Source organism: Osmerus eperlanus, chromosome 5 (genome assembly GCF_963692335.1).
Source record: "Osmerus eperlanus chromosome 5, fOsmEpe2.1, whole genome shotgun sequence".
Taxonomy (NCBI): Eukaryota; Metazoa; Chordata; class Actinopteri; order Osmeriformes; family Osmeridae; genus Osmerus; species Osmerus eperlanus.
In genome coordinates, this window is record NC_085022.1 from 4,745,028 (window position 1) to 4,764,342 (window position 19,315).

The following is a 19,315-nucleotide window of genomic DNA, read 5'->3' on the forward strand; positions in this document are numbered from 1 at the left end:
CTGTATTATTCTGCTTTCCAGGCCGACTCGAGATCAACCGGTCTGGTCACCTTGATGACACCAGCGGGGGCCTAAACCTGTGGTCACCATGTAAATAATCAATCTAGAAATGTCATCAATTGTTACTCAACTCTACAGGCACAATTCAAAGACTTGAATCTCACACAGGAATTCCTGTCGCATCTCTGCCAAAACTCTTATGGCTATTTATAATGAAAACACATACAGAACTATACTTCGGTGAGTTCAAATCCGACCACACTTCATCACAGATATTGTATAGGGGTATATTTTTTCTATATAAGAAAACAAATATCCCTTTTCTAGCCATTTCTGCGCTGTTGTCTTCCTTTCATATTCGGTATTAACAAGTTAATATTATGTGAATCTCAAAAACAAGCTCAAAGCTGCCGGTTATCAGTCAGATACTTAAAACTGACATACATGCACACTATTCAACACCAGGTCAGAGAGACCCTTGCAAAGCTTCTGCAGGGCATGACTCATGGAGCTGTAGATGCCACGATCTCTAAACTGGAACATCATTATCCACTGAAGAGTAAAACTACTAAGATGAAGATCAAGACAACAGTATGATGAGGCGTTTCAACAGACCATGCCAAGTCTCAAGTAATAAGAAAGAGCTCTGCCTGCAAGCTTGATCTGACTTTAAACCCATGAGGGGATCATCGTTCCATTGGTTCTGGCTCTGTGACCATGACAAATTCATTTGAAATAGCGTAGCCCGATGCTATTCATGTCACCGAGCGGGCACACGAGCCGGGCATCACAGAACGGATCAAAGAGAAGAGTCCTTTCACAGGGATGTGAACCACATGCAGATCAACACCGTTTTTTTAGGCTTCATTGAGGTCCCCATGCAAACTAGCTATTCAACCAACAGTGCTCTCCCAGATTTGGTCCTAGCATTGCCTTAGCAGGCCAGCAATGAAAATTACGTTCACCACCTTCAATGTCACCTGACCTAAAGGAACAGAGATAATGAGATGTGGCTGCAGTGGAAGGCACGAGGAGAAAGAAACAGCAAAAGCATCTACCGGCCAAAACCATCATGTGTAACAGTCCAGTACACGGAACACAAAGACACGCTAAGAGTGTGCCTGTTTCAGAAAGGCAAGCCATTCCATTCAGTGGTACAGCAATACACACAGCAGACCCATATAAACGTGAGATCAACATGGAGCCGTGCAATAAGACTGAGGGATGGGGGGGGGGGGGGGACACAAAAAGGGTAAAAAAGGAGGTTGAGTGGATGGAGGTAGTGGGAGGGATAAGCAAGTAACCATGGATTTTTGCACAACCAGCTGTTATTGGTCCTTTATGCAAAATGATCCCAGCCTATTTGCAATGCAATCTATCACCAGGAAACATGGAGAAACAGGAAGGATAGAGGAAAGGGGGGAGAGCTCAAATGAAAAGCAGGACATACGGTTCAAACACACGCAGAGAGAGAAACACACACAAAGAGGATGGTGGTACTTACATGAAGACTCTGTCCCGAACATGGCTGGGCTGGGAGCTGCGATGGAGATAGAGGAGGAGAGAGAAGGAAGGGAGGGAGGGAAAGAGAGACAGAGGGGAAGGGGAGGGGGTTGGTGAGCAGGCAGCTACACAGCGGGGGTCATCAAAGCACACAATCCAGCCAGCCGGGCCGACCCTGGCTCTCAGACGCCCAGATGGTCCTCTCCACTAGCCGCTACACAGTCTTCCCTCCACGCTCAAACACTCTCCCCGCGGCAAAAAAAACACACTCGCGGGTTTGGCTGAAAAGCTGTGGACCTTGTGCAGGAACAGGACCCCCCAAAAATAAAATGAGATCCTTCACACAAAAGGTGCGCGTGTTAGAATCCAGAGATGTAGCTGTAGCAGCTAGCATTAGCCTCGGCTTGTTGTCTTCGATGGTCGTCAATCCATTTGCTCTACTGGTCTGTCATTGCTCTTTCTCTACACATCCACGGAGCGGGGAGCAAACAGGGGCTGTCCTGGTGAAGGGGGAGGGGGGGGGGGAGAAGAGGAAAAAAAGCTAATATCGGCTACTGCAATCCTCAGGCGACGGCAGCCCTGGAACACAATGGCTATGCAAACACAGAGTGACGTCAGGGACCTTGCTAAAAACTGCCTGACTGGTGATGCTTGGTGAGAGGGATGGAGGAATTGAGAGATCGAGGGAGGGGACGGTGAACTGAGGCAGGGGAGTAAGAACTGACCAATCAGAACTGGTCTATTACACACAGACACACACACACATCTCAGTGGAGGAACAGCGCGGGACACTCGGCCATAAATTGAATTGAATATGCATTCCACCAGAATGCATATTACAACTGCACACACGCACTTGTGTAGCCTACAGTAATTCCATGTCGGCCTATGCAGGGACTTCATCCACACAAGTAGACTTATGTAATCAAAGTCCCATCAGTTCAAGCATAACATTTGTTTTGGTTATGATGACCGTCATACTATAACCTGACCAATGTTACCATTACTGGTTCCAAGGGCAAAATTCTGTATATGTATTGTCTCAATATCATTTTTTTCTTCTCCTTTACATTGATGCTTTGTGGTTAGATATATAATATATATTAAAAAAAATATGCAAAGTAGATTAGTTTAGTGTAGAAAATAAAGTTTACATTCTTACCTATTCACTAGGCTATGTCACATGCATGTTTGCGCTTGTATAACCAGCTCACAGATACAACTCGCTTTAAATGTGGGGGGGAGTCAGGTGGCTGAGTGGTGAGGGAATCGGGCTAGTAATCCGAAGGTTGCCAGTTCGATTCCCGGTCATGCCAACTGACGTTGTGTCCTTGGGCAAGACACTTCACCCTACTTGCCTCGGGGGAATGCCCCTGTACTTACTGTAAGTCGCTCTGGATAAGAGCGTCTGCTAAATGACTAAATGTAATGTAAATGTCAAAATTGCATCTGTAGTGTTTGCATACATGTATATGTATGCATGTGTGTGTGTGTGTGTATTTGGTACTGCACCTCAGGTCAGACAGCCCAGCTAACCACTCTGGGAGGAGGGGGTGATGGGGTAAAGTCTCAGCGCTCTTTGTCCTCTACACACGGTCATGTCGTCTTCCCTCTCTAACTCGTCTTTGTCCCTCAGCCAGAGGAACCCCCCCACGCCCCCCTCCTCCTATCCCTCAGCCAGAGGAACCCCCCCACGCCCCCCTCCTCCTATCCCTCAGCCAGAGGAAGCCCCCCACGCCCCCCTCCTCCCATCCCCTCGTGGTCACGCTAATTACACAGGGGACTCTCCGACAAACTGCACCAGGAAAGGAGGAGGAGATGGGGGAGAAGTAAAAGGGGTTCACTACTGTAGGGCTGCAGACACTAGGGGTGGTTCACTACTGTAGGGCTGCAGACACTAGGGGTGGTTCACTACTGTAGGGCTGCAGACACTAGGGGTGGTTCACTACTGTAGGGCTGCAGACACTAGGGGTGGTTCACTACTGTAGGGCTGCAGACACTAGGGGTGGGTCACTACTGTAGGGCTGCAGACACTAGGGGTGGGTCACTACTGTAGGGCTGCAGACACTAGGGGTGGGTCACTACTGTAGGGCTGCAGACACTAGGGGTGGGTCACTACTGTAGGGCTGCAGACACTTAACCTGGTCCTAACCAGACCCTCGTACATTTCATTTGTACAGAGGGTCTGGGATCGCTCCATTGACAAGCGTTAACTTCCTTGAAGGCGGGTACTCTGTTGAAGTTTAAAACTATTGGATCTGCCCAGAGCCACTCTGATCTGCCATAACCAATCACTAGCGTTCGCCTTAGCCAACTCCTTCACCACGGAGCTAGCTGCCGTAGCTGGAAAATCAAACTTTTCCCGAACCCTGTGGGGAGGAGGGCCACAACATCATGACCACCAACAAAACTCAGCAAGGATTGTTCTTGTTCCGGCTTTAACTTATGGATATTTGGCTGCGTTGCCACAACCGCAGAATAGCTTCGCTCGCATCTTTCTCTGTGGCCATTACTGAACTACAACTCAAACTAATGCACGACATCAACGTCATCATTCTCAGCCACTCCCTCTGTTCGCTGAATGGACCTACAAAAAATTTGTTTCTGAAAACCGACTGATGCATTGAAATCCCAGACCTAGTACAGAAGCAAAATCCAAATTGAGCGGAAGTACGTAGGAGGGCAGAGCCAGGCTAGCAGACACTATGGGTTGGTTCACTACTGTAGGGCTGCAGACACTAGGGGTGGGGGAAAAAAATCGATTCACATTTGAATCGTGATTCAGTTTTCTAGAGATTCACAAATGTTAAATGTTTTGATTAAAAATCGTAAAAAATTGTGAATCGATTTTTACCACAAGAATCGAATTGTGAGGTACCAAAAGATTCCCACCCCTAGCAGACACCATCTTCTAACAACTCCAACCAACAGCATCCACTGGAGATATTATCTCCTTTCTTGCCAGTTGTCCTTCCCCCACATTTCTCACTTCTGCCACCATTTTTTTTTTATTTCCACAATTGCTCATGTGGGTTGTGTAGATTCAGTGTAACCATATGTAAGGTGCATCCCTATGGTCTAATCTCAAATAAAACAAGACGCAAAGGGCACGCTCCCTGGCAGGGTAAACACGGTCCCTCTTATCGCCATGGTTGCCTTCAGGATGCTGGCCCATCACCATAACAACCGCAAGGGCCAGGTGAGACTGAATGGGTGGTAATGTGTGAAAACAACAAATTGAGGATGTACTCTACACAATGGCTCAAGAACTTGAGCATATTTAGAGAAAAAGGTGGAACCCCCCTCCAAAAGCAATCACATGATGTAGGACTCCAGTATTAGCTCCTGAACATAGCCCAACCCCCCACCCCCACCCCCACCCCACCCAGATTGGCACAAGTATCACCCAAAAAAGCCTCTCCTCCTGGTTGCTAGGCAACTGAAAATAAGCGTGAGAGGAACGTGTCCATCCTTCAGAGGAAGAATGAGCATGGGAGCATGGGAAGAACATAAAGGAGGGGGGGGGGGGAGTGGGCCGTCCATTGTATGAGCTAGCTACAACAGTACACTTCATCAGGGAGCCCTTATATCTGATGTGGGGGTGGAAACCACTGCGCTATTTTGATAGATCCTTTCTGAAAGAACTGTACTAGAAAGCTTGACATGCAAGACATAAATGACAATGGGAATTTGGGTAAAAAGAGAAGGTTCAAACTTGTAATTGAGAACAAATGGGGGGTTTTGTAGACCGAAAGGATGCAAAGGTCTGATCTTTTGACCATATAGTGCCAGAAACACAAATCATTCTATCTTTCTTTCTTTTCCAAATAGGGGTAGTGGAATGAGACACTCAGAGGAAAGATTTGGGGGGTCTTTGTGCAGTGACCATGCTAACTGGGTCACTGGCTGCAGTGGCCGTCGCTGCTGACACCTAGTGGTCAGAAGGAGAAGTGCAGCAGCCTGGACAAACAAAGATGATGTTCATCCACCAGATTAATGACACTTAGACCCAGATGAAGTGGTAAATACAGACACACAATTATCTGTCTGGCCCCAACCCTTGATCCCACTGCAGAGGCTCTGAAAGTAGACAAGACCGCATTTAGTATATGAGTGCCAAGCTATCTGCCCAAGAGAGGGAAGGAATTCCACTCAAAAATCCATGTGCATGGTATTGCGGGACACTATAGAAATATAAACCTATATTTCTGTGGTTTAGGCTACACATGGTCCTAATGGCGATAGGCGAATCGAGTTTTAAGAAATCGTACACTTGGGTGGGATTAGCCATCCTTACTTTGTCAAAGGTGTGCATGAGTACTGTTTTGGCTGCCATCCTATGTCTAAACTGTCACACAAGGTTATTCAAATATGTTACACGGGAGTCAGTTTAGCTGTAGTATTAGAAAGATTGCTGTTCATTCAGTGTGACCTTAAAATCATTCCATTACACAAATGCATACGTAGACCAGGTCCTTGTACAAAAATACGATTTATTTTTGCGCAATTCTGACGTTTTTCCTGGAACCTCAACCTTTCTTGCAATTCCGACTTTATATTGACAATAAAGGTTGTCACCGTCACCTCCTTAATGCCAACCTTGTCAATGCATTTGTGATTGACCCAGGGGGAGAGCTGCCTGGCCTGGAAGGTAGGTCAAACATTCCTCTCTGTGCTCAAGTTACTGAGATGGCACACTGGTTCTATATTAAGCTATGATGTTGTTGTTTTTTTTTAGCCAGTAGCTGCCTCAGGATTGGGCAACTGTTGCGGCTGCTTAATTTTTTACCCAGTAGCCAATAGTTTCTCTTGAACTGTAATAACAAGCATAGGAGAGAAGACAAGGGAGTTAGACAACATGAACCCCCTACAAGTAACAAATAGCCTGCTGGCTGACAGAGCAGAAAGGTGAGTCTCATAGAAGTGGGAACTAAATTGCTAGGATACGTTTGAAAGAAAAGGCCATCTTTGGAAAGGCTGAGGCTCTGTCCATAAAAATACCATTATGTGGGTTGTGGTTGGTTCGTGTTGATAAGAGCCAGTGGCAACTCAAAATCCAGAAGCAGAATAAACCAATATGCCTCCTGTGCTTTGATGTTTCCATGTGATTCTCCACTTAATTACTTTATTTGCTTTTAACAACCCGTGAAGGCTTCATGTTAACATTACTCTGTCCTTGACACAGCCTATAACTAAACCTCAGGCCCATTCTCCCCACTGTTAGCTCACAAAATACTTTTTTTTTCTTTTCCACGAGACATGACATGGAAAAAAAACGGAGGAGGACTGATAAAAATGGGACAGTGGTGCTGCTACATTCAGACGAACCCATGGTCAAGCAATTCAATCCACTGACGGGTTGAGCTCCATGCATCTCTCCACATTTCCAAGGGAAAGCCCCAAATATGTTCCCCCTAAAAAGGGGAAGTCAGCCGACCGTTTAATATGAAAATACATAGTTAACTGTTAAGACGAATAAAGAAAAATATAGCGGACAGGACAGATCACTTGTATTCTCAATGAAATGAGTATAAAGTAGCAACGTACAGTAAAATTTGTTTACTAGACCAAATATGGTCTTAATATAATGGTGGGTGTTTCACCAAGTCATTTTTACCGCTCACCCCAAACACCCACTACACACTGACACTGACACATCTCTTCAGCTAATCGTGTCAATCTAAAAAGCTGTGCAGCTTTTACTTATTATTCCATAGCACGTTGATTTTTCAAACGCGGGGAATACACACATTAATTACACTTGAAATTGGGATCTGACCTTTACTGTACATAGTAGATTTACTATTGTTAATGGGCCAAATAATAGCTTGTATACTTAAATGAAAACTTGGCTTAAATACTGGCTGAAATAAATATGAGAAATGTAAAGAACCCCAAATAAATAGCATGCTTGCTAGTTGACGTTGGTCACAGCATGGGTAATTACAATACAGGCATATCTTGCAAGCTAAGTAGCAAGCTAGCTGTAAGTTAGCTAGACAAACTTAGCTAGCTAGCTGAAAACTTTGCAAGTGACGCTAGGAACACAGATTTGCAATTAATACATTAAGAAAGGACAACGAATTTACCTTAAAAAAGAGTGTGAAATGTCAATTCCTCATCACCCGCATTCCCAAACTTTTACTCCAAAAGAAGCTAACTATTTCTACATGTGTAGCTGCGTGTACGGCTGTAAATGCTTCTACATCTACAAAGTGAGTTACTAGCTAGCTCGAGGTGGCTGGCTTTTTGTTAGCAACAAGTACACTCGCTAATATTGGTAGGAAATTGACCAGTCCCTAGAAAGCAAGTGGCAAAGTCAAAGTGGTATGATATGTGGATCTTACCTGTGATCAGATGGTCTTTGTAGTTTAACGAAAAACGATAAACATAAATCATAAATAACATTACAAAATACCATATAGTCCAAAAATATGTCCAAAGCCAGACCATGGAAAACTTCGGTTGTTCTAGCATGCCTGTTCCATTTCAGCCATAATAGATTTGACATCATCCTGATCATAATCTCAGAAAATAATAGTGTGCTAACAAAATACGTGCCTTTGTAATGTGTGTTGTGTGCACTGGATTTTAGTAATATCCAAACTAACAAAAAATGCATTTAAGTAAACATGTTCTACAATAAATTTCCGTTTTTACTAAAACGCCAAGAAAGTTAAATTTTCAGGAGCCTACTATTCTTCATCCAGATAAAACAAAATCCTGGAAAGAGAGTAAACTAGGTTCTTCGTGTAAAAAAAAAAAAAAAGTGAGGCTAATATTTAATGTAATGTTTTTACTAACAGTCCTTAGCAGTCTTAGGAAATGTGCTCTATTTTGGGAAAATATGAGTGAGTCGGTAAATAGAAAATGTGTAATTTAATGCAGCATAATTTGACTGAATTACAATTTATCTTAAGTAAATAAATCACCAAATTGACAAACAGGTTTTTAATACAACTATATATTACAATGTGCCATGTTTTAATACAGTCAGGTCTTGTTTTAATAAAAAAATAAGCACCGAGGAAGTGTGTTACTTTTTATTTTATTGTAAATCGAACATTTTGCACACTACGCAGTAATTAAATACTTGTTAATTAAGATGTCAATGTATTTTACTCCTTAGGTAAGAGCTAAACAGTCTCAAGCTAATTTGCAAGTTTCCCAGGACAGCTTGAGCTATTGCAATATACTGGGGTAACAGTGAGGGAGGACCAATATTATAGGAATATATGTAGTACGGGACAGTAATCTTGATGGGTAATCTGTTTAGCCGAAATACTCTGTGTAGAGTCCCTGCAACATTTATTTTGCTATTGCAATTGGATTGGCTTTTTTCAGAGATCAAAGACCAGTTGTGGTCTCACCAAAACTATAAATATTGCACTTATGAAAAACTTTATCAGGGTGCTTTGCATATGAAAATCTGCCCTCTCTCCTTATGTACTATCATTTCTTCATCATTTTATTTTCCAAAATAATGGGCATATCATTATAATATATTATACAGGTATTTTATCAGAGTCTGTATAAAAACATTAATAAGGGTAGGCATTTTACAGAGTATGCGAAATTTGTGGACCAAACACTCCTTTTCCCAATTTTTTTTGTAATTTGAACAAAGACAAAACAATAATCCAGTCATGCAATATTGTTGAGTTATTATTCTCTTATTTTAAGCGTTCTGCATCTCCTTGCCGATCTTGTAACTCAGAATCTTATTCCAGTCAATCTTGGTACGGGTCACAGGAAGCTGGCGTCGTAAGGCTTTGAAGGTAGTATCCGACATGGTCTGGTAATTTTCATTGATGGCAGTCTGAGGAGAAAATACATAAATGAACACAAAAATACATTATAAATCTGAAAAATTGTTAAGTTTAGTCCAATCATGCTTGATGCAACAGCTTGTACAACAGCAACTGTAGGGACAACATAGACTTAACTCTTTGTAGTGATTCCAAATGACTATTCAGGCAGTGTTAACAGGAATTTAAATGAGTCCATTGTATGGGAGTCAGGTGGCTGAGCGGTTAGGGAATCGGGCTAGTAATCAGAAGGTTGCCGGTTAAATTCCTGGCCGTGCAAAATGATGTTGTGTCCTTGGGAAAGGCACTTCACCCTACTTGCCTCGGGGAATGTCCCTGTACCTACTGTAAGTCGCTCTGGATAAGAGCGTCTGCTAACTGACTAAATTTATCAACTTAAGCCAAGTGTCTCCCAAATGATGTTAAATGTCTTTAAGAAACTTGTTTACATTTTTGGTATATGGTATGAAGATATTCTTCCACATGTAAGCTCAAATATGGTACATAAAATGTAACAGACCTGGTAGTCGTTCTCCGCAGCCTCCATAATCTTGATGAACTCTTTTGCTGTTGTAGCTTCGTTCTGATAGTGAAGAGAAGACATGCTCAGAGTTGAGGATAAATAAAACAATCCATCATGAGATAATCTTTCAATTTTCAAGGTTTCATTTTTCAAGTCAAAATGTAAGGAATTATGTAAGGTACATAGGGTTCCCACACCTTTTGATCTGTAGATTTTGATGACTAACCCAATTTCTATAACCACAAATATATAACTGTTCTGCAAGTGCATTCTAAAGTTGTGCATAAAATATGGCGTTACACAGCTGGCATCCAAACAAGTGTAACTCACAGAGTGTACACCTATTTTGATTTAGTACATTTCATGATTTTTCCCATTAAAAAAATATGTATTTCATTTTCCACCACCAGAATCACAGGCTTTCCAAAACCGTGGGTACCATGTTTATATTTCTGTGCCTGGAAGGGTGTGTCTTATTCATTTTACTATTTCCTTGGGCTATTCACTTAACTGGACCCTAGATACATCTTTCTACAAAGGATCTAACATGCAAGCACACCTTTTATATAAAATCAATATTTCAAAGCCCAGTAAGTCATTTTCTTTTTACTGTATACTTACGGAAATCGACATGGACTCTTGAACTTCTTTGTGGCTCACCAGCTGAACGTTGCCATCTTCATAGTAATGAACCTGTCAAGCCAGAGAAACATGGTCTTTATATCACATGCACAAACACAGTGCCACACAATTTACCCAGTGCGGCCAATTTAGTTATATTGTTTTTGATGGGACATGTGTAACTTTGACCGTAAGTTTACAAAGAGTGCATTTTGAGTACAGCTCTTGTCAAAAGTGAATTGACTTTAGGTTGCACTAGGTGCAACTTATAAAAGTTGAATACCACTGTGGCTTTAGGTTAAGACTTAACAGCTTGTTTCTGTAACAGTTTAAGCACAATTTAAATTATTGAACTTGAACTGGATAAATGTTACTTGGACCTTAAAATGTGCACCAATGAACAAAATCCAACAAGGAGCAATATTTTCTTTATAGCACAGTATACATACGAAGTGGTTGATACACCAACACACCTGGATTTTCATGATTCCGGCCACTTGAGTTGTGGAGGGGGTGATGGTGAATTTCCACTCTGACCTCCAGCGTCCGTTACTTTGAAACAAGACAGACAAAACAAGAGTAAGATTGTACCATTTTCCATCAACAAGACAAATATCACTTTGTAATTGGGATACAACTCGGAGCACCAAAAGCATTGCCTGGATTACATTAATCATAATGTTAATGAAATAAACCAATACTACGTTTTATTAATAAATACCTCATGACCACCTTTAGCTTAAAACCTACCCTCTTCAAAACCTACCCGCAAAGGAGGTGTAGTCTTTATCCAATTATCTTACTCTGACTTACAGAACCTCAAGCAAGTAAGAATAATAGAATAAAAGAATAATGAAGCACAAAGCCAAATAACATTAGATGGCTTGGATGCCTGAGCTATGGTAGCCTGACATTGTTTTGTTTTTGTTAGGAACGTTTCAGAATTTTATTTTAAATTCTAAAAGGAGGTCAGAGGCTTTGAGTCAGGCTTTGAGTCAGAAAAGAAACATAGAATATTTACTTAGCCCACAAGAGAGCTGGATGATGAATAAAACCATAAGCCTATCTCACATACCAGAAGTTTTTTGGTTGAAACTGATGGCACTCAATACACACAATGATAGTTTGATGTCCATCAATGGTTTTTCCGTAAATCTAAGGACAGAAACATGGCACCCATCAACCAAATATACTTCCAAATGTTGTCACACTTAGCAGGATAGTATTATAAGAATACCTTAATTAATGATGTCTGTATGTCTATGCAATATAATAATTTATGGTCATCGTAAAGTTATAACTTGACAGTGAGACAGAAAGTCACCTGTCTGGTACACACAGCTGTAATTAGCTGAATGTTAAAATACAATCAGTCAGGCTTATGCACTGTTGGAACAGAAAGCAGTGTTTCTGGTACGTACAGTGCAGACACCATTTGGGTAATGCTCCTTGACGTAGGCCCTGACAGCAGTGTCCACAGCGTTCCTCCAGCCCTCCATAGCGCTGTCTACGTCTTGGGGCCGTGGGTCACTGGCCTCCTTGCGCAGGTGATCAAACTTGAAGGAGATCTTTTTCTTGGGGTCCAGGACCCTGCCATTTCCAAGATCTCCATGCTCTGTGATTAAGACCTTGGAACAGGTGATTGAGGGTTGAGAGGTGAAGAGCGAAGAAAAGAAAAAGGGTATAGAGAGAAGATGTTAACCGCAAAGCATATTAAAATCCACTCAATCTCTTAAAATCTATTATAAATGCTCTGTATGTGCTTCAGTTTGTTGTTCTTTCCTTAGATTAATCATTCTTAAAGGGACGAGATATCCAAGTTGCTTGCATAACTTAAGCTTTAACAAATCTCAATATGACATTCAACTCATGACAGACATTTCTCCCAGTCCACTACTGAAACCCTGAAGAGGGTTTGAGGACTAGAAAACACAGGATTGGATTCATTTGATGGAGTTACCCTTCTATCTTAGGGTTAGGGTCAGGGGTTAGGGACTCCTGACATGTTTAATCCTAAAGTTCTCCATTTGCTCCAGAAGAATCATGAGCTTGGCCGAGAGGATCATTAGCATCCATACTCAACTCCACAGTCTACTGGTGCAATATGAAGCTTAGTTATGATACGATTATAGCAGAGATGCTTTAAAAAATAAAATAATAATTGAATGTGGTTGTTTTGTAAATCCCTTTTTTTACAATTTGACATGTGAGATGTTTGATTTTGACGATGTTTTTGAAAAGGATTATTACTGTGAAAAGTGTTCTAATCTCAAGTGTCACTTCAAATATGTTGTATCTGAACTAGTTTAGGAGACAGGACTGCAGGTCCATTGTCTAAAATTCACCTTCAGGAATCTGATTAGGGAAGCCATGAGGAGAGGGAACCACTTCATATGTTTAGAGATAACCCCCTGCCCATTCTGGTTTTGCCTGGAAACTTCTAGAGTGACCCACCTGCTCTTCACTTCCCTCAACTTTCACCGGGGTAAACTGGTCCACGTTGTACTGTGCAAATGCACTAAAAAAAACATATATAACACAAGAATTAATAGGTTAATGATATTAACATATGATGAGCAAAAACATTGCAATAAGAGTGGCACATCTCTACATTTATATGTAGCAGCAGATGAGAAGTGAATAATTAGAGATTACAAGGGTCATTGAGACAGTGTTGACTTACTGCGCAGCCCCTTCCCTGAGAAGATTGTCATTGTTGAGCAGCAATCGCACATCTGTGTGGGGAATACGTTCATTTTTATTTTGTGTATTTTTTTGTGTATTGGGGGGGGGGGGGGCAATTATGCTTTAATTATTTTTATATAGTGACGTGACCGTATAGAGAGACAAGAAATGTAGGGGAGAAAGAGAGGGGATGACAAGCAGCAAAGGGTGTAGGCCGGAATCCAAACCCAGGCAGCTGCAGTGAGATTTTAGCCTACGTGGTACGCACACTTATCCATAGGAAGCCATAGGAATTTGTTCAATCATAAGAAAATGTATATATAGACAACAATACATGCATGCAGAGTAATCAAGGCATAAGGTGACACGGACAGATCGAGAGGAAGAGAGAGTTGGTGTGTGTGCATCAGTCTCTTTCTCTTTGTCCTGTGTCTCTGTGTCTCTCTTTCGACAGTTCATGTTTGACTGGAGGACTGAAACAGACAGCATGTTAAAACAGTCAATAAAAGGCATGAAATCCGAGAGAGATGAAAGGGGACAGGCTGTCACCGCAGTGCAGGATGCATGGGGAGACAGGGCTGCGCTGGGCATGATAAGAAACAGAAGACGGCAGCAGCGCTAATCACAACAGGGGGGGGAGATTAACAATACTGTAGTGTCAAACACACATGCAGCCATTGGGGCATTAGGATGGCACCTGCAGTCTCCTACGATCTCTCTCTCTCTCTCTCTCTCTCTCTCTCTCTCTCTCTCTCTCTCTCTCTCTCTCTCTCTCTCTCTCTCTCTCTCTCTCTCTCTCTCTCTCTCTCTCTCTCTCTCTCTCTCTCTCTCTCTCTCTCTCTCTCTCTCTCTCTCTCTCTCTCTCTCTCTCTCTCTCTCTCTCTCACTCTCTCTCTCACTCTCACTCTCACTCTCACTCTCACTCTCACTCTCACTCTCACTCTCACTCTCACTCTCACTCTCACTCTCACTCTCACTCTCACTCTCACTCTCACTCTCACTCTCACTCTCACTCTCACTCTCACTCTCACTCTCTCTCACTCTCTCTCTCTCTCTCTCTCTCTCTCTCTCTCTCTCTCTCTCTCTCTCTCTCTCTCTCTCTCTCTCTCTCTCTCTCTCTCTCTCTCTCTCTCTCTCTCTCTCTCTCACACACACACACACCTAACTGGCTGTCAACTGCTTACAAAAAAAACGTGTCACCATTTGAACTGACATCACAAGAGGGTTTGTGGTTTTGGCTTTTAGTTCTCTGCATCGTGGCTAGGGTGAACCCAGTGCGGCACATGGGGACCACCAAACACCGGACTGAAGTTGGTCTCACCTACAACTCTGCCTTCTTATTCTGTAACTCTCATTCTGTTTTTTGCAACTACATTTTGGTCCAATATTGTGTGTCCACTTCAGTTCACCCAATATTAGAACAAACAGCATGTGGCCATGTGGTTTTTGCTCATTGGAGTGAACAGCGTACTGAGAGGCCAGTACGCTGGAAATTATTGAACGATGTCTAGTCAAACTAACTGACTGCTTTTGTGATACCAAACTGCATTTGATGACACGACTGACTGTGAACACCTGTCACAGCTGCAGTTTGTCAACACAATACTCCAAAACAAGATGGTCTGTCATGAGACAGACCTAGTGCAAAAGAATAATAACGCTTTGCTGCTACTAAGTACTACTCAGGCTAACTAGTTACTCTTTTTACAATATCACAATATTTGTGTTGATAATTAGTGTATTCAATCCACAAAAAAAGAGCATTTGAGGTCACGTCCTGTAATTGGGTGTTGTGTTGGGGTCCACATGAACAGCTACAGGGTTCATTTAGAAGCGACCCCACTTTTCAAACAAATGTAACTACGGTGCGGTTGTTTGGTGTGCGCACTAGTGCAATTGGTGTGTTCTCACGACACCAAACAAATCAAACTAAAAGGGAAAACTGCTTCAGGGTTTGATTCAAATGGGTTCAACAAGTTTGGTGTAAAAATAACCTAAGAGCAGAGCCAGTGCAGACACCAAGACAAAGACTTGAGTCGCTGAAGTGCATGGCTTGACATCACAAAGTAGCAGCATCTGTGCAACACAATCAGAAGTGACAAAACATAGGGCTTTAGTGAGGCGTTGCATTATGGGAAATGTTACAGAGTTGCAAGACAGGTGGGCGTCCAAAGTTTTGGAAGCAACCATGTGAGACACTTGCAAATGACCATAGATAAACACAAACACTCACCATTGAAAACTTCATTGAACTCTCCCGGTGGAGCATGGATGACGAAATTGGCTGCTATGCGTACCTGCATTAATGAACAGGAAACACACTTTTAGACATTTAGGTAGCAGCCTATTAGGTAGGATAAAACACAGTCGTCCTAGCACCATACTGTGTCACATTCAACAGCTCCAAATTAAGGGCATGTGGTAACTGTCAGGGTCAGGTCACATACAGTACAAAACAGCTCCAGGCAAATGTTTTACATGACTGTTTTCAGATCAAGCACAGAGCGACAGGGAACTACATCTTAAGTAAGAATTCTACCACATGGCCTATATGTGGAAGCGCCAGTGTTTGCTAACTACAGTTGTAAGCAAGACAACGGAAAGTCCCAGTCGCTAAAGCTGGCATTTTACCAGCAACCTAGAAGCAGCCTTTCTAAAGAAGTTAGCTATGAAAGTCATGAACACAGCATTTCCCTTGTACTGCTCCTAACACAGCTAAGAGTAAGCTTGAGGCTTGTAAATCGTAAACCCAGAATGCAAGGGTTCTTTTCTGTACAGTTTCACTTTGCGTCTGAACGGGACTGTGTCTCCCTTCCACTTCTCTACTGTTGCTGGACCACAACACTTCCTGTTTCCAGGTCGCATGCAACTGATGACTGCAACATCTCCCTTCCCCAAGTGGCCCATAACCATATAGGGGTATAAAAATGCGCTGAGTAGTTTAGCGTAGTCCCTGCACCCCACCTCTCGTACTGTTTTCCACTGAGCAGTGGCTGGGCCAGGCCCTCCAGGGGCTTCACAGGCTTGATATTGCATGTGTGTGTGTGTGATTAGCGTAATGTGTGTCTAGCCAAATTGGCCTCCAACTGCAGACAGGTAGGATAGGTAGATAGTAAATCATGTCAGAGTGGCTTTACAGGCTTTGAAGCCAGGGATGACTGTCAGATAAGGAATTAAGTCTTGGTGCACAATGATTCTGAGGTTGTCAAATTCTACTACCCTAAGTGTTGTACCTATACAGACCACAATAGGGGGATGGGGCATGAGCCAATGCAGTAAGATAAGCAAAGTAAAACACTAAAACACTAAGACTCTTGAAGCCATACTGACTGGAGGCCTGTTCTGCAATTGTTTCAAATAAAAAGCATAACACTGGGTCCGTTTTCTCTAGTGTTGCAGAGGGTTAGACACGTACAGACAAGATTAGCATTCTTAAGGCCTCTAATTATTCACTTCCAACCACAAAACCAGATACGCTTGTGTGAGGCCTGTAGATGTTAGCCTGGGGTGAGTATAGATCTGGAACCTCTCTGTTCATTTTCAGCACATCAACACGGCCCTTTGTACAGTCATCATATTGAACTCATTATGAAATATCAAATAAACGGCTGCGATTGGCTCAACCAGATTCTGGTCAGAGGGGAATCTGTAGGATGGGAGGGTGGCCAGACCCATCTTCAGGAGCAACTAAAACATGAGCTGGCAGATTTGTCTGGTTCCCAGGCTTTACAAGTTGATAAATTGTTGGAGTAGACACTCAGTTCCTAATACAACAGTCTGCGTGATATGTTGTCCTCTGTCAAAATAAGTCTAGGCTGTGGCACATTTTATACACTGAAACTGCAAGAAGCATTTAACTTCTCCATACAACCATATACTATATGTAAAAAAGCGTTAATTACAAGAGAAATAGGGCCTATAGTATTTTATGGTAAACACAAAGACATTTTGTAAATCTAGTTTCTTATGACATGTCTACCTTTGACATTACATGGTTTGGTGCATTCGACTCCTTTCTCGGTTTAATCATGTACAGGCTATGAGGACATTAACGTTGGTTTCATCTATTAAACAAGGAAGCTGGCAATCTAAATGATCAGTTATGGTGAAGCGTGATCAAGAAAGTTTGGACGGCTGACTACAACATGTTACTAGCTGGCTATAACACGATGGTGCAGCATATACACAATGCTCCCGAGTTTTTCACGTAAATAGTTTCTAGTTAAAATCTATCAGATAATGTCTGTGATGAAAGAGCCACACCCATTCGCTGCGTATGGTGTAAACATTGTAATTCATTTTCTACATCAAGGTACAGTTCAACAATACAGGTTAAGACAACCATAGGTTGTTTACTGAAAAACTCTAGCTAACCAACTGTACGAATGGTTGATTGGCTACCATTCTTGCTAAGGAATAGATTAATTACAGCCAAACACAGCCTCGACTTAAACTACAAATAGGGAGCTCGCGCTAGTAGTGTTCAAGCCAAAGAAGCCAATGTATTCCTGCTAACCTTAGCTGCTACCCCTGTAATTAGATACAAATATTTACATAGCTGTCTAGCCCTATGTTAGCCAAGTAGTGAACAATGTTATTCTACACTAGGTCATTGCAATAACTGAAATATTGTACACATTAACGAAAAGTGCACTAAATATCACTAGAGCTACAAAGTCATGTTACCAACAGCCTACTTCCCCACACACTGTCTGTTGACACGTCGCTACAAGCCAAACATGCATAAACATTACTGCATATCGTAAAGCTTGGCGTCAGCTAAAAGGTCTTTATACAACTATATAAAGTAATTAGCTTGCTTAAAAGATGCACAGAACCTATTTTAAGTTAGGACCGTACAAGGAGTCTCCGTTTGAGATTTGCAAATGAGCGGAAGTTGGGCAGCGACTGAGCTAAAAATAATAGACGACTAGCTAGCAATGTTACTGTTAGCAAGCAGCCTGTTTCTACACCCCAAAGGCGGGATAGATTGAATAGTTAACAACAGGCATAAAAATAGACCTTTTTGAAAAACTGGCATTAAAAATTCAGCTTAACACATTAAAATGTGAATAGAGAAGCTTACCTTCTCCTCATCGGATAACTGCTCATCGTGATCCGCCATTTTTCTTCCGGCACCACCGTTTGTCAAACCAAGAGTGACGTCATCACATGGTAAGATTGTCACTATCCGATCACTACAAGGATTCCCAAACCATTCTTCTTTAATGTATTGAATTTATTTGGTCTCTCAACAAGACCTTTAACATTCTGCTATGGGATACACTTTTAAAACGTTTGACAACTTGAAAATATTTGACGCCCTTGTGTACAGTACAGTCACATATGGAATATATATACAGTCTACAATTATATCAAAGTGTAATCGAATTTGAAATGATATTGTATTGTTTATTACAGTGTATTTAAGATGCTTCTTATGTTCCCTGTTCAATTTGAATGAACATTCTAGAAACACAGACTCTGAGAACTCCTTCGTTACCTTACCTTATCTTACAGCCTTGGACTAAAAACATGTCACAATTATATCCTTGGACTAAAAACATGTCACAATTATATCTTTGGACTAAAAAACATGTCACAATTAATTGCTGCAAACGTTTAAACATTTAAGATAAGATTTTTTAAATTAATAATTCACCATAAACTTTTTCCTCTTCAGAATCTGAATCAGTGTCTAAATCAAAATCATGACCCTCTGGCTCTTAATCTCAATGCTCCAGTTGAAAAGGTTATGTCAATATTTTCCTCAAAATGTTGGACCAATAATATCAATCAAAGATAAACTCCCCAAAGCCAATAACTACTTTAATACAATAATTATTTGTGGTAATAGCCTCGAACCTACATACATTTTGATATCCAGGGGTTGTGACAGTGTATGTCACAAACATGTGTTCATTATTGGATATCATATACTGTCTCAAAGTTCCCAAATCATTATTGAATCCATCAAATTACTTTTCTTGTTTGTGAAGTGTATCCCAAGGAGGGCCACAAGATGGCATGCCAACCTTACATCATATCCTTGTCCTTGGGAACAGACCAAAACAGTCTCAGTGTCACACCTAGCATAACAGAAAACAGCAAAAAAATAAAATAAACCTTCCTCTATGCCCACAGCAATTATAGACCCTATGAGAAAGATAATCGT

The 19,315-nt window shown here is 41.8% G+C and overlaps 2 protein-coding genes across 16 annotated transcripts in view; both read right to left on the bottom strand.

The window, feature by feature from the left end:
- The window catches only part of LOC134020938 (suppressor of tumorigenicity 7 protein homolog), a 38,325-nt gene extending 30,317 nt beyond the window's left edge, over nucleotides 1-8,008 (bottom strand). For 5 of the 15 annotated variants that reach the window (XM_062461303.1, XM_062461302.1, XM_062461301.1 and 2 more), the window contains exons 1-2: nucleotides 7,851-8,006; nucleotides 1,505-1,540 (exon numbers count right to left, since the gene is read on the bottom strand). In XM_062461303.1, the coding sequence (XP_062317287.1) occupies nucleotides 1,505-1,540; nucleotides 7,851-7,980 (166 nt within the window). In that variant the 5' untranslated portion in view covers nucleotides 7,981-8,006. Of the gene's footprint in view, nucleotides 1-1,504; nucleotides 2,004-7,592; nucleotides 7,754-7,850 lie in introns of those variants that run through there. The other 10 variants (XM_062461299.1, XM_062461296.1, XM_062461306.1 and 7 more) reach the window with 8 other exon arrangements.
- A 357-nt stretch (nucleotides 8,009-8,365) lies between these two features.
- LOC134020939 (F-actin-capping protein subunit alpha-2) lies at nucleotides 8,366-18,337 on the bottom strand. Its single transcript, XM_062461312.1, has 10 exons — nucleotides 18,227-18,337; nucleotides 15,374-15,437; nucleotides 13,139-13,190; nucleotides 12,910-12,973; nucleotides 11,877-12,083; nucleotides 11,531-11,610; nucleotides 10,929-11,007; nucleotides 10,456-10,527; nucleotides 9,832-9,894; nucleotides 8,366-9,322 (listed from the first exon to the last, which is right to left on the bottom strand). Exons 1-10 carry the CDS (start codon nucleotides 18,263-18,265, stop codon nucleotides 9,182-9,184), a joined length of 861 nt encoding a protein of 286 aa, XP_062317296.1. The 5' UTR covers nucleotides 18,266-18,337; the 3' UTR covers nucleotides 8,366-9,181.
- Between the last annotated feature and the right edge of the window lie 978 nt (nucleotides 18,338-19,315).